Source organism: Anabrus simplex, chromosome 1 (genome assembly GCF_040414725.1).
Source record: "Anabrus simplex isolate iqAnaSimp1 chromosome 1, ASM4041472v1, whole genome shotgun sequence".
In the NCBI taxonomy this organism is placed as follows: Eukaryota; Metazoa; Arthropoda; class Insecta; order Orthoptera; family Tettigoniidae; genus Anabrus; species Anabrus simplex.
Genome location: NC_090265.1, coordinates 1013929436 through 1013945897, shown reverse-complemented (window position 1 = coordinate 1013945897; position 16462 = coordinate 1013929436). Strand labels below are relative to the sequence as shown.

Sequence of the window (16462 nt, the reverse complement as noted above, 5' to 3'; positions counted from 1 at the left end):
TGGTCATAAAAGAAGAAGACGAAGAAGTGGAAATGGTATGTTCATTCGTCACCAGATGGCTCCCCGGACGTAACACAGCGCTAGCATTCGAAGCGGAAGCTGACCGAACCATCAGAATCAGTCTAAGAGAGTCACATAACATGTGTACATAACATATGATATTGACAGGTGTATAACATTGACACAAGCCTGGAAAGAAACATTCTGATCTTTAATCAGAGTTGGTGAACACCTATTTTCTTCATCATTCCATTTGTTTTTAAGAATTGAATAAAACTCTTTCAACATATGCATTTGAGCCAGGTATACTTAGAACATAAGATGCCAACATTAGTATATTTCACCCATTTTGAGTTCACATTACAACTCTGGTCACTATCAGTATCAGCATGAGTACAGGCACATCTAGCACCAACATCATGTAATTCAATGTAATGGAAAGAATATTCATCACAAAAGCTATCCAAATTTAAAGCTGCACAAATTTCAGTAAATTTCAAAGAATGAATCATTTTTCAAAACCAGAAAATGTAACATCTTTCAAATGTAAAGCCTCTATTTTCATTAAAAAATTTATGCTCGACGATGCCGAAATGTAAATATTACATGCCAGAAAACTGAATCTTAATGAGGCTCATTATAGTTCAAGTTTCATTATGATGTAGGTTCTCCACCAATCAGAGTTCAGATTTTCATTATGATACAGGTCCTCCACCAATCAGAGTTCAGATTTTCATTATGATACAACTGTTTTACCAATTAGGTAAGGATAGGATCGCACCTGCGCTCAACGCACTAGCTTCGCACTTGTTTCCAAAATCAGATATGTTGGACACACACATTAAAATCAATGCATCTTCTACTTCCAATATACCCAGCCACACAGCACTTTCTTGCAAATTCACTTCACCAACTGTACAATAAAATCAAATATGTCGGACACACATATGATCATCAATGCACCTTCACTTCAACTCTACAATAAACAATTTGTATTTGAAATAAAGCTAGGTTATGATAACCTTTTATCAAAGCTTTCAAAACATATGACATTGTGAAGGTCTCTGATCCACTCGCGGAAAATTAATAACCCAGCGCACACGCTCTGTACTCTGTTCAGTAAACTCAACTGTCAAGCGACATCTCGACAGAAATTTATGAATATTTGAGTTATACTTATCATCGAGCATAAACAGTCGTATACAACTCGCCTATAATGATATTTAAGACACTCGTACGGAGATTATAAAACTCGCTTCGCTCGTTTTATAAACATAGTCATGTCTTAATTATTGCCATTGTAAGCTTGTTGCATATTGTACTGTAACATCACTGAAGTCATAAACTTTTTCCAGATAATTTATTGCTACTTTGTAAAAGCTCTTTAGGTTAGATTTCACTTTGTTCTGAAGGTTTAGAAGGAGTTGATCTATTAATGACTTTACTTTGGCTTTTGAAAATAAATTATAATCTTTCCTACAGATTAACTTGCATCGCAATTTTGACATTGTATAAGTTTTAACAATGATAAGTTTATTTCTTTCAAGCTCAATTATTGCTTCATTAAAAGGCAAGGTTTCTTTAAGTGTTGCATTGACATAAACCTATCTACTTTGCTCTTGCAAGTCCCATGCTTGTGCTGAGCACCCCCGGTTCGCTTTCTTACTGCACATTTCAATGATAGTGCAGAATCGCTAGATGAAGAATAATGAACTGAAATGCAGGATCAGTAAATGCTACTGTAAATAGATCATGTTAACCATGGTAGAAGTGAGTTGTTTAAATATGGGAAAAATGGGGATCATGTATGCTGTTGAATGGGACAGTACAACTTCATACCTTCAAATATGGGAAATCCTGTATTAGAATACGGGACACCTGGCAGTCGTAGTAGTGGGCCCCACCATAAAAATAAGATCATCAAACAGTTTGAAACTGTAAAATATTTTTTTACAGGACCCATAGGCACAACTATTTAGCTATTTTCTTTAGAGTACATTTCCTGTATTCAGTGTGTTATATTTGGCTAAATTAACTTCAAAGTATTAAGAAAAATATTTTAGTATGTTTTGCTAGGCAGTTTTATGGCATGCAGCAACAATTCTACATCAGGATTCAGAGGTGATTTTCCTACATTATTATATTTTTACTTGTATTGTATGGTATTGTAAATACACAAAACTGCTTGTGGAATATATGTTACCTATGGACGGAGAAGGTTTTCAGTGAATTTATTTCTGCAACAAGATACTCCAGCCATATATCTTTTAACTGATCTATTGGTCTGATTTGATCAGTCATGTAGCAACTGTCAGTCTGTCAGTCAGTCAGTCAGAATCTACCTCCCTTTTTTGAGTGTTGAATTCAAGAAGAGAAAGTACCAAAAAGGCAGTGAACAGACACCAGGGTATACCTGAAGGGAACAACTGTCATGAAGAGATGTTTTATAATTCTGGCTGCTTGCAGTTACATTATTTGGAAATTTCCCTTTGATGATGAATTTTTTCAGCATGCTGGAACTTGTAAACATCTCTCTTAGAATGAAGGTTTTGTTTGAAGCTTCCAAAGTTTGGTCAAGGAAAGTGAACATGACAAACTTGAAGAGGAATTTGCAGTTTACCAGTGTGGTACTTTCCTGTATATATATTGTACATGGACCTAATTGATGTAAACTGGGGCAACTTTACAGAACTTGTAAATGAAAGGTCGGATACTACATTATAAAACCTTAAGTAATGGTGTATTTGCAATATTAAGAGTTGCTCACAGTAACTCTCCCACAGAAAGAGTTTTCAGTGTTGTTATGAAAAATCAGACAAAATTCAGGCCTACATTAAGCACATCTACACTGGAATCGCTTACGGTTCATAAGACGAAAGATGAAATGCTTTCAAGTAAACCTACACTGAAAAGCAGCTGCTGGGTGCAAAAAAGCGACAAAGAATTTTTTATCACGGAACAGACATGTAATATGCAAAATTTTATTGTGTATGACATAGAATAAATTGCTGTCAGGAAGGCAAAGAGGAAATGAGCCTATGCTTTGGTTTTGGCTTTAGAAAAAAAAAAAAAATTGAGGTGGTGAAGTGTGTGCAAGTTAATAATAGGATTACTGATAACCCTCTTCAAAGATTGGCACCTCTGCTGGTGGTATAATACGGTCTCCTACCCCTCAGCATTCTGTTTTTTCTCTTGGCTCAGATATTATGGAAAATGAATATAAAGCCTCCATTACTCAGTGTAATAAATTATTTAGTAACGAATGTATTGTAAATTATTTTTTGTGTAGGTATTGGATCACTCAACGACGTTGCGAGAAAACACTTCAACACTTGCCTGCTACACCCCATGAACGTTTACCTCTTCTCTATCATCCTGATCACCCTATGTCAAAGATTGGCCGGCATCGTATATTTGTTCGACTGCATCGACACCCTAATGTGATTTTGGTATGTGTGAATTCAGTAGTTTATTGAATGCCAATGTAATTATCATGATCTTGTATCATAAAGTTGTATCAAATCACTGATAATATGCATAGAAATTAATTTCATTTTTTAAACAAAGAATTTAAATACTGGATCTACTGATTAACTTGTGATATTTTATTTTGGTTACAATTGGTAGTCTTCGTCTGTTTCTGGTTACATTGTATCTCTGCATTATACAGGCACACAAACTTTAACAAGTCGTGTCATACCTACTCTGCTTGTATGACAAACAAGCCTTTATAAGGGTTACTTTCAGCTACAGTTTGGTTGCTGACCACATACAGTTTGAATTAGTAACACTGCTGATAAAGTGGTATGTGATGATATCTGCCATTTAAAAAATTGTAATAATGCTTTTATTTTTTACAAAGTATCAGTGTAGGTGAAATTATAAGATGATTTCATTGAGAGGTTTACATTGAAGATTACATCTATAAATAAATCAATCAATAAGTCCCAGGTGGGTAATATGTCTACCTGTTGAATAATTTCCAATTTATTCCTAAATAGAAAGTAGGATGAATAGGCCAAACACAGTAAGAGGTCAGCTCAGAATAGAAAGCAATAGTAAAGGAACAAATTTTTAAAAAAGACAAAAGGACAAGGACAGTCTCCAAATAAATAAACTCCCTCGTTATCAATCCCATTCCTTCTCAGCACCCGATCATCTTGTTTCTGCTTTCCAGGTTCATCGCGAGTGCAAGCTTTTACACTCATTGAGTAGCTATCTTGACAGATCTTCATTCTTGGTATGACACGTATGGTCACAGGATATACAGGAAAAAGGAAACTGGCGCTAATAGCATAGGCACATAGTGAACATAAACGAAACATATCTGTAAGTCCACGGTATTGGTGATAAGTTGGGAAAACAGTCCCAAAACACATGTGCTACAAAACGTCACTGTTTCCTGCACATGTACCCCGACATCAATAAGGGATATGATCACCATGCACACGTACACAGGCCGCACAACGGGTTGGCATACTCTGGATCAGGTGGTCAAGCAACTGCTGGGGTATAGCCTCCCATTCTTGCACCAATGCCTGTCGGAGCACCTGAAGTGTCCTAGGGGGTTGAAGACGTGCAGCGATACATCGACCGAGACCATCCCACACCCGAGCGTCAGTGGGTAGGGTCTGACACATCCCACTCGGATGAGTCTAGTGTCAGACTTAAGATGAAACGCTGGTTAATAGAGCAAACGCCTGAAAAGCCTTACATCTGATATGTTTTTGACATTTTTGACATGTTCTATTGGTGAAAAATATCTAATTCCCTCCATGGGAATTTAGAATTTTTCCATTCGGAATTGCTAGGCGGGCAATAATTCCATTGTGAAGATTTATCTCCCGTATGCAGTTATCAGACTGTGCCTCTTAAAAGGGCTTCTGATAAGTTTAGCTGCATACACCCCAGCATCAGTGGGTAGGGTCTGACACATCCCACTCTGATGAGTCTAGTGTCAGACCTAATACAAAACGCTGGTTAATAGAGCAAACGCCTGAAAAACCTTACATCTGCTATGTTTTTGACATTTTTGAAATGCTCTATTGGTGAAAAATATCTAATTCCCTCCATGATAATTTAGAATTTTCCCTTCCTACACTTCCCGCATCAAGACTGAAGATCTCTCAAGATGGCCCGTGAATGAATGTTGAAGCCCACCCTCCTAATGAAGCTGTGAAGCAGAAACAAGCTTGTTGGGGACTGAGAAGATTGATGAGGAGAAAGCCTATTACATTTACTCGATTGTAAGCCGACCTATCACCTTTTTCTTGCTCAAGAAGTACCCCTTGGGTTAGAATCAGTATCATTAACACAGCCGGTAAAGTAGACGACACCCTTTCTCCAGAGAGATGAGCTATCTATTAGGTTCCACCCATTCAATACTAATTACGTGTTGATGTCACTAATAACTTTTATTAAACTTGGGACCGGTTTCGACATATAAAATGTCATAATCGGCCATAAAATGAATAAAAAATATATAAGCAAAGACATAATAATCAAAACTATTGTGGATACATATTGAAATGTGATCATAAAAAATCTTTAACACCATGTGTTGAGATAAATCACCATAACAGAAGAGCAACGGCTTAATAATTAAATCTCCTGCACACACTATCATTCTGGCTTAATTATCTTTAGAACTCCTAACGGAATCAATCAATCAATCAATACTGATCTGCATTTAGGGCAATCGCCCAGGTGGCAGATTCCCTATCTGTTGCTTTCCTAGCCTTTTCCTAAATGATTTCAAAGAAATCCCTTGGTAAGTTATACCAATCCCTAACTCCCCTTCCTATAAACTAATATTTGCCCCAGTTTGTCCTCTTGAATTCCAACTTTATCTTCATATTGTGACCTTTCCTACTTTTATAAACTCCATTCAAACTTATTCATCTACTAATGTCATTCCACGCCATCTCTCCGCTGACAGCTCGGAACATACCACTTATGATGTAGATGTTGATTCCCATAGGGAACCTAAAATATTTGTCCCGATGAGTAAATTTATAATACCAATATAATGGTCCGTTATTGGACATTATAAATTTTCCAGCTAACTCATTCTTGGTTGCCTGCGTTTCGCCCTCGTTTGCTAAGTTAGGCTCGTCAGTTGGGACTTAGCACACCACCCAAGACGCAAGGCTAGTGCATACCGTGGAGGCCACTGCATAGGCTACTTGAAGCCACCAGCAGTGCCAATGCACTATGAGAGCTATGTCTCATTTTCAAAAATTGATGCCTGCCTGGTCATCAAATGATGTAGATGTTGATTCCCATAGGGAACCTAAAATATATGTCCCGAATGAGTAAATTTATAATACCAATATAATGGTCCGTTATTGGACATTATAAATTTTCCAGCTAACTCATTCTTGGTTGCCTGCGTTTTGCCCTCGTGTGCTAAGTTAGGCTCATCAGTTGGGACTTAGCACACCACCCAAGACGCAAGGCTAGTGCATACCGTGGAGGCCACTGCATAGGCTACTTGAAGCCACTAGCAGTGCCAATGCACTATGAGAGCTATGTCTCATTTTCAAAAATTGATGCCTGCCTGGCCATCAAATGATGTAGATGTTGATTTTAGTATATCCCCAGAAATCTGATCAATTCCAGCTGCTTTTCTAGTTTTCAACTTATGTATCTTTTTGTAAATGTCATTGTTATCATATGTAAATTTTTATTACTTCTTTGGCCTTAGTCTCCTCCTCTATCTTGACATTATCCTTGTAACCAACAATCTTTACATACTGCTGACTGAATACTTCTGCCTTTTGAAGATCCTCACATACACACTCCCCTTGTTCATTAATTATTCCTGGAATGTCCTTCTTGGAACCTGTTTCTGCCTTAAAATACCTATACATACCCTTCCATTTTTCACTAAAATTTGTATGACTGCCAATTATGCTTGCCATCATGTTATCCTCAGCTGCCTTCTTTGCTAGATTCATTTTCTAGTAAGTTCCTTCAATTTCTCCTTACTTCCACTGCCATTTCTAACTCTATTTCTTTCCAGTCTGCACCTTCTTCTTAGTCTCTTTATTTCTCTATTATAATAAGGTGGGTCTTTACCATTCCTTACCACCCTTAAAGGTACAAACCTGTTTTCGCTTTTCTCAACAATTTCTTTAAACCAATCCCAGAGTCTGTTTACATTTTTATTTACCGTTTTCCACCGATCATAGTTACTTTTTAGAAACTGCCTCATGCCTGCTTTATCAGTCGTATGGTACTGCCTAATAGTCCTACTTTTAAGACCTTCCTTTCTATCACATTTATATTTAATTATGACAAAAACTGTTTTGTGATAGCTAACACTATCTATTACTTGAGTTTCTCTATAGAGCTCATCTGGTTTTATCAACACCACATCCAGGATATTTTTCCCTCTGGTTGGTTCCATCACTTTCTGAATCAGCTGTCCTTCCCATATTAACTTATTTGCCATTTGTTGGTCATGCTTCCTGTCGTTCGCATTTCCTTCCCAATTGACATCTGGCAAATTCAGATCGCCCGTTACAATCACATTTCTTTCCATGTCGTTTCCCACATAGCTGACTATCCTATCAAATAATTCCGAATCCGCATCAGTGCTACCCTTTCCCGATCTGTACACTCCAAATATATCAAGTTGCCTATTATCTTTAGAAATGAGCCTTACACCTAGAATTTCATGTGTCTCATCTTTAACTTTTTCGTAGCTTACAAATTCTTCTTTCACCAGAATGAACACTCCCCCTCCCACCATTCCTATCCTATCTCTACGATACACACTCCAGTGCCGTGAGAAAATTTCTGCATCCATTATATCATTTCTCATCCATGATTCAACTCCTATTACACTATCTGGTAAATATATATCTATTAAATTACTTAATTCTATTCCTTTCTTTACAATAGTTCTACAGTTCAACACTAACAATTTTATGTCATCCCTACTTGATTTCCAGTTCCCTGTTCCCTTATCACCGCTCCCTAGGCCATCCCGTTTCCCTGAATGTACCTCCCTATTACCCTTCCAAACAAATTTTCTAACTTATACGTACCACTGCTGTTTAAGTGAAGGCCATCCGAGCGCAGATCCCTATTTCCTACCCACCCATTAGGATCTAGAAATTTCACTCCCAGTTTCCCACATACCTTCTCCATAGTCTCATTTAAATCCCCAATCACCCTACACAGTATTCCACTAATAACAATCTCCGCTTTCTTAAATTTCACCCGTGCTGCATTTACCAGATCCCACACATCTCCAACTATGTTGGTACTTATATCAGCTTGCCTTACGTTGTTGGTACCAACGTGAAACACTACCACCTTCTCCTTCCCCTCCTCCCTCTCTTCTACTTTCCTCAACATCTGCCTCAACCTAATTCCTGGATAACATTCTACCCTGGTTCCCTTTCCTCCACACACTTTCCCCACGTGTCTAACGATGGAATCCCCCCATGACCAGAGCCTCAACCCTACCCACCTCATTTGATCCCCTCCCCTCCTGGTCAGCTCTATCTTTCCTGTTAGCTGCAGAAGCTACTTCCTCCTCCCTTTTCTCCTTCCCATGACCCTGTTCCACCTGTCTTTTCCTATCCTCTACTCTACATTTCCCTTTCCTACCTTTTCCCTTCCTCCTACCTCCACACATCTCACCAACAGTTCCCTGTCCCTCATCTTCCCTCTGTTGTTCTACCTGGAGTGACTCGTACCGATTTCGCACAGACACCTGTCCTGAATTCTGATCCTGAATACAGCCCTTAGCCTGCAATCTCCTTCCCCTTAGAACATTAGACCACCTGTCTTCTACAACTCCTCCCTTTCCTTCCCCTCCCTTTTGTACACCTACTGTAACCTGTACATTGTTTGAGGGAGTCCTATCTTCCTTCCTGTCTTCTGTGAGAATCCTAATTATCTCCCTCAAACTTTCCAACTCCTCCCTCATACCCCTCAATGCCTCGCCACACCCACAGTTCGTACACTCGCGCTCCTTAGCCATTCTTTACAGGGAAAAAAATGAAATTAAAAATAAAATAATTTATTTGCAAAAAATAAATGAACGGAGGGATGTATTGCCTGGGATAGTACACAACAATAAGGTAATTAATATATGACTACACTACAATACTACTGAGTCGTGCTCTTATTTTTTATCCTACAACCCCTAACAGGATAAAAACTGCTGTTAATTACTGACTCTCAGAGTCACTTTGTTATATTTTTTTATTGTTTACTCTTTCCGTTTTTGTGGAGTAGTGTCTCCTTCCATTTGTGACCATGAATAGCATATTTCTGAATTAGTCATACTTCATAGTTATGCGCTTTATCTGAATGATGTTACGTTGATACCTAGCCTGAGTATGATAGGCTTGCAAGTAATTTTTCTTCCATCTACACTCATGCTCAGAAATTAAGGATAATGCTGATACATGGTGAAACAACGCTATGGTGGGCGGTTTGCAGTTTTAAATCACCTCAGGATATGACCATGTGGTGCATTTGACCTGCGGTCGTCGCATGGTGGCGCTGGCAGACGTCCAAATACGCAAAGGTGTGTTGGTGCATGTCAGAGTATGGTGCAATGAGTAAGTGTGCAGATGTTTTCAGATGTGCTAATGGTGACTGTGTGGTGAAAATGGCTCAACGAACACATATTGACGACATTATGAGGGGTAGAATAATTGGGCGACTGGAGGCTGGTCAAACACAGCAGGTCATAGTACGGGCCCTCCGTGTTCCACAAAGTGTGATCTCAAGATTATGGCAACAGTACGGGACATCCGCAGTGTACAACACCACAAGAAGACCGATATCTCACCATCAGTGCCCGCAGACGGCCACGGAGTACTGCAGGTAGCATTACTCAGGACCTTGCCACAGCCACTGGAACACTTGTCTCCAGACACACAGTCTACAGACGACTGAACAGACATGGTTTATTCGCCCGGAGACCTGCAAGGTGCATTCCACTGACCCCTGTTCACAGGAGAGCCTGCAAAGCCTGGTGTCAAGAACACAGTACATGGTCATTGGAACAGTGGTCCCAGGTTATGTTCACAGACGAGACCAGGTTTAGTCTAAACAGTGATTCTCGCCGGGTTCTCATCTGGCGTGAACCAGGAACCAGATACCAACCCCGTAATGTCCTTTAGAGGGACCTGTATGGAGGTAGTGGTTTGATGGTGTGGGGTGGGATTATGATTGGTGCACGTACACCCGTGCATGTCTTTGACAGAGGAACTGTAACACGTCAGATGTATCGGAACGTCATTTTGCAGCAGTATGTCCGCCTTTTCAGGGGTGCAGTGGGTCCCTCCTTCCTCCAGATGGATGATAACGCACAGCCCCACCGAGCTGCCATCGCGGAGGAGTACCGTGAAACAGAAGATATCCGGTGAATGGAGTGGCCCGCCTGCTCCCCAGACCTAAACCCCATCGAGCACGTGTGGGATGCTCTCGGTCGACGTATCGCTGCACGTCTTCAACCCCCCAGGATACTTCAGGTGCTCCGACAGGCACTGGTGCAAGGATGGGAGGCTATACCCCAGCAGCTGCTTGACCACCTGATCCAGAGTATGCCAACCCATTGTGCGGCGTGTGTACGTGTGCATGGTGATCATATCCCTTATTGATGTCGGGGTACATGTGCAGGAAACAGTGGCGTTTTGTAGCACATGTGTTTTGGGACTGTTTTCCCAACTTATCACCAATACCATGGACTTGCAGATATGTTTCGTTTATGTTCACTATGTGCCTGCGCTATTAGCGCTAGTTTTGTGTAGTGCCACGTTGTGTGGCACAATATGCAATTATCCTTAATTTATGAGCATGAGTGTAGATTATTATGCCAGTATTCTGTTGGCACTTCTGTTGTAACAGTGTGCTTGTTTTTTTTATTGTATCAGTTACCAAGTAAACATTCAGCTTCATCAATAACAGTTCATTGAAGATCAGTAAGAGAAAGTTGACAAAATGTGAAATCTATATGATTTTAGACAAATGTGAGGGTCAGTTGTTACTTCGAACTGTGATGCCACTTTTGTTACCCGAGCGCGAGTAAATGCAGCTTGGCTCAAGTGGAGACAAGTCACCGGAGTCCTCTGCAATAGAAAGATGCCTCACCATCTAAAGACAAAAATTTACAAGACCGTGGTACGTCCAACAGCTATTTACGGGGCAGAATGTCGTCCAATGACAAAAAAGCACAAGCAGACTCTTCATACAATGGAAATGAGGATATTTCAATTTACTGTTGGAATGACTCGATGCGACCATATAAGAAATGAAGATGTTCGACAAAGGCTTGGCGTTGCTCCAGTTATGGAGAAAGTGAGGGAAGCGCGTCTCCACTGGTACGGTCACGTTATGAGAAGGCAGGATGGCTCAGTTGCTAAAACACCTCTCCAAGTTGATCCGGGTGGAACATGACCATGTGCAAGGCCTTTAAAGCGGTGGACTGACAATATCAAGGCCAACATGCACAATGTTGGTTTAAAACCTGAAGATGTCAGCAATAGGACGAAATGGAGGAGATGTAGCAAAGCAGTGGACCCCATAATTTGGGATAAACGCTAGGAAACAGACTGTAGATAGATCAGTTTTCTTATTCTGGTAATGTATTTTATTGTTGCTACTGCTAAAATAGGTTGAATTTGAATAAATGCTGTTTATGAAGAAGCCACTCTTCAGTTATGCTATTGTTTTCATGCTAAAACTGAATTTTTCCCACCTTGAGATAGTAAGAGAGGGGCTGCCTGGCCGAGGCAGTAAAGGCGTGCTCGGTTCGCCCGGAAAGACGTGGGTTCAATTCCCCGTCAGGAAGTCGTAAAATTTAAGAAACGAGATTTTCACTTCCAGAGGTGCATATGACCCTGAGATTCACTCAGCCTACACCAAAAATGAGTACCAGGTTAATTCCTGAGGGCAAAGGCGGCCAAGCGTAGAGCTAACCAATCTACCCCATCAAGTGCCGAGGTTTAAGGATAGTGGAAGCCTTTACATTCCACCCCTCCAAGGGCCTTCATGGCTTGTACGGAGATGACTTTGCTTTTCTTTGAGACAGTAAGAGGGTCTATGAAGCCAAGAATAACATCCGAGAGGATCCGTCATGCTGACCACACGACACCTCGTAATCTGTAAGGATTCGGGCTCAGCAGCGGTTGCTTGGTAGTCCATGGTCCTTCGGGGCTGTTGTGCCATGGGGTTTGGTTTGGTTTGAAATAGTAAGAGTCTGAGAGACTCCTTTTGGAAGTTAACAATTACTAAAAGTGTTAGGAGTTCCAGGGTTAAGTAATGACCATGTCTTTCTTCCAATATACTATAAATGAGATTTTTGTAAAATGTCTAAGTGTGTTTATTCTCTCCTCTTACCAGCTTGTTGAATTTAAGGAGAAGGAAAACTCCCCATGTGAGATTGATTGCTCCTTCTATCTGGCTGTGGTGAAACATTCTTCCATAGATGAAGATCCACATGATGACAATATTGAAACAGAAATTCCAAAAATGTACCTGAAAGTTCTTACTCTTATTGAGTTTGATACCTTTGTCATCACTCATGGTCCCTTCACTAGTGTAGATGGTGAGTAGTCTAGTCTTTAACTTTGTTCTAACGTCAATTTTTGCATGGAAGAAATAAAAAATAGATTTGGAATTTATATAGTCTTCATATTACTTCTTCTTTTGATTTGCTTACTGTTATTTATTTTGGGTTATTGAGCAAGTTGTCTATGCTGTTTGGGTCACATATTACTGTAGCTTGTATTCAGGAGACATTGGGTTCGAACCCCACTGTTGGCAGCTCTGAAGATGGTTTTCTATGCTTTCTCATTTTCACACCAGGTGAATGCTGGGGCTTTACATTAATGAAGGCTGTGGTCACTTCCATTCCATCGTTGCACTAAGACCTGTCTTGTGTTGGTGTGACTTAACATAAATTGGATTTTTTTTTTTTTTTCAAACAGCTGTAAATATTTTTTGTGTCTGTTACAGTTATTGCCCATTTTTGTACTCTACTGACTTTCTTATTTTAAAAGCTACACTACATTAACTGAAATCTCACATTCGGGAGAGAGTAGGGAAAAAAAATGATTGCCAGATCAGAATAAGGTAGGTTGAAGAGTCAAGTTGAACATCATACTTTAACATTATCAGATGAAAGTACTTCATCAGATATTGTTAGAAAATCATGAATTTAATTGATTGCTAATGAGTACCATATATTTGTGATCCGTCATACAACCCTCACACCTTAATTTTAGAAGAGGAAATTGTGTGCATGCATGTGGCTTTGTTAAATATTTATATTGAAAACCGTAATGACTACAGTACAGTAAATTATGAAGCCCTTCATCGCTTTGTATCTTTGGGTGAATGGTCAGCGGAGGCCTTCATTTTAGAGGGTCTCGGATTTGATTTTCGCATGGGTTGGGAATTTTAACCACATAGAGCATTTGTTTATTTCCTTTGACCTGGGGACTGTGTGTTTGTGTTTGCCCCATTACTCTCCTCTTCGTAAACAATGCACCACATACCGTGTATTAGACTCTTTTTCCCCCCACTTTTACAGCCAAAAAATGTGAAGGAGGATCCAATATGCGATAACCTCAAATTTTGTGCAGTGAACACATCTTCTAGGCTATAAAGAGCTATAAATTGTACATTCAACACTGTTCTTTAACAAACTTATGAATGTATTTGAGTTATACTGGCTATTTTCGTTGGAAGGCAGTATTTGTAAGTGTAAAAAGTCAATAAATGGTGAACACGACTTTTAGGCCTACGTATAAAGTGAATATAATCCATTTTAGTTACTCATCACGTAATTCGTTTCATCTCAGCAATTCCTCTGATAAGGTTGACACCAGGAAGGGCCTACGGTCATAAAAACTCGCTATGGAAATTCGTCTCACTTCATACTCGACCCCGTAGTGAAAAGGGATATGGGTATCATATTATGCACTATTGATACAAAATAACTCAATGGCCAGTCATTTGTCTCTGTCAGTTGAGCAATAGGCCTACCACACAGTAAACCTGATCACTGCTTTCATTTTAATTGTCTTGCCCCTCTAACTTCCCTGCTACTGGCGTGTCACCATTGCAAGTGACATCATCTTCACTGCTATCTCGTCAGCCATGCACTGCAGTCGAGACTGAGAGCATTCGAGGTCCCATCTTTTTGAACCTTTTAAAAATAGTTTTGTTTCCAGACTATAGAGTCCAAACTGTGTGAAGCTGTTCCCAAATTGTTTTTGGAGATTATCTCTAATATTCCCAGCTGGTGTATGTGTAGCAGAAGCCACTCCTTCTGAATAAAGCCATGTTGTTCAAAGCGTGCCAAACCATCAGCTGATAACTAGCATACGTTATGAGTTGTATATCCGAATGTGCCGGTAATACATAGTGGCTGGAAGCATTCTTTTGATAACTGCGGCTGTTGAAAACCAGACCCTTATTTTTAAGTATATTTCATACTTGTTCTCTACATTTATCACATCAGGATTTACCAAAACAGCTGTAAATGAGATAAGAGAGACCGCATTGTTTAGATTAGGTGTGGTATCGCCCGGATAGTGTCTAAAGTTCCACGACGGAAAGAATAAAAATAAATAACAGGAAAGTTTGCCGCATTTATGGAAATCGGTAGGTGTGGCGGTAATGTGTTTTATTATCATAATGTTTAATTTCGTAAGTTTGTTGTGTCTAATTTTTTAGTAACGCATACCCTAGTATGTTTTATTTGGCGTCTCCAAAGATCGTTGAAAGTAATTGGTGACATAAAAATCAATATTATTATTTGTTAGGTATGTTGGCAAGTAAAACAATTGTGATTGGATTGGATTGTTTTTATCACGTTTCAAACCTACTTCTCTTCCAAAAAACCCTGTACTGTATTGGCCTGAGTTATGAGATATAAACGATCACTTTGTTATGATCCTGCCTGCCTATATTAATAGGCCTAGCAACAACCGTGAATATTTCTTAACTAAAGTAAACTCGTTTCCTCATCCCGAGGTGGTGCAGTTCTTTTTTTAGACAGGCCCCCAGTGGAAGGGAGTTGCATGTACCATTTTTACCACAAATCAACCTTGCTGCCATTTGTAAATATCTGACAATACGGTACTGAGAATTGAACTCAGGCTCCCGAGAATGGCAGCTAATTGTGCTAACCATTGTGCTGGCGGACATTCTTAACTACAAAGTTGTATGTAACTGAGGTTACATTTTTGGGCCCCCTCCATTGACATTTCAAACGTGGCAAACTTGCCGTAGAAATCTGTGTCGCTGGGAATTCGTTTCCAATTTGTCTTCTCATATTGTTTTCTATGTGACTGGGTGTCACATATTTAATTTGAATATCTGCTTCGCATTTGAGCACTAAGCTCCTATTGTTCAAATACTTCATGATGTATTTCTTCAACTCAGCACGAGTAGTGCTCATTCGTTTCTGCTTTGTACTGCGCTCAACGGCAGCTGGTTCAACCTTGTGGGCACTGTCTCTTGCCAATGAGAGCATGGGTCCATTATTAGGTTAACAATGGCTGCCTGTAAGCTTGTAGCAGCCATGACTCACTGTTTTGCTACGATAGAGGAAGGTCGTTTCGTAAGAAGACTCCTGGCTTTGGCTTGGATCATGGATCCTGGAGAACTAATCTAGTGTGAGGGTGTTATCAACCTCAAATGATTCCTTTTTCTTTTTTAATAATCGTCCTCACATTTTTTGGATTTGTAGTGAATTAAGCATCTTCTAACTAAGCTCATCTATTGTGAGTATGGAGTAACGCGTGCTAACATATTACTGCAAGCTACAACTGAAACTGTAAGTTTCGTTCATGCATTTAAGTTTTTTATTTTCTTCATGGACTGTGAATTTGACTTTAAAAGGAGCTACTACTCTTCGTGAACTTTCATGTGTTTGGTATTACTCCTAGAAACTACGTCCATTATCTGAAATTCTAAATTTACTTTTCCTCTGTATTTGAAAGGGTAGTCTGATCTCACATGTATACTATCATTTCATATCACCAAAATGGTCTCATGTTGTATGTTTGGTCACGTCAATCTTGTTGCACCCATATATTGTATTTTTAAAATATTATTATTTTAAATTTTCTTTAGAAATCATGTTAATGAGGGGTTTTACAACCATGTGAGTTTCTGCAAGAGTTTTAAAATTCTTCTCCTTGTTTATTTTATTTAAATGTAATTTTGGAGTTTTATGATTTAATAGATTCCCTTTCCCTTTGTTCTTCCTATGGAAGCTCCTATTGTTTTGCTTGGGTTTTTTTTTTTTTTGCTAGGGGCTTTACGTCGCACCGACACAGATAGGTCTTATGGCGACGATGGGATAGGAAAGGCCTAGGAGTTGGAAGGAAGCGGCCGTGGCCTTAATTAAGGTACAGCCCCAGCATTTGCCTGGTGTGAAAATGGGAAACCACGGAAAAACATTTTCAGGGCTGCCGAT

General features: G+C 39.6%; 1 protein-coding gene across 1 annotated transcript in view; it reads left to right on the top strand.

Annotated features, from left to right (window-relative positions):
• MED14 (mediator complex subunit 14) overlaps positions 1 to 16462 on the top strand; it is a 286657-nt gene that overhangs the window by 123676 nt on the left and 146519 nt on the right. The window contains exons 12-13 of the mRNA XM_068225329.1: positions 3290 to 3449; positions 12373 to 12577. Coding sequence (XP_068081430.1) covers positions 3290 to 3449; positions 12373 to 12577 — 365 coding nt within the window. The remainder of the gene's footprint in view (positions 1 to 3289; positions 3450 to 12372; positions 12578 to 16462) is intronic.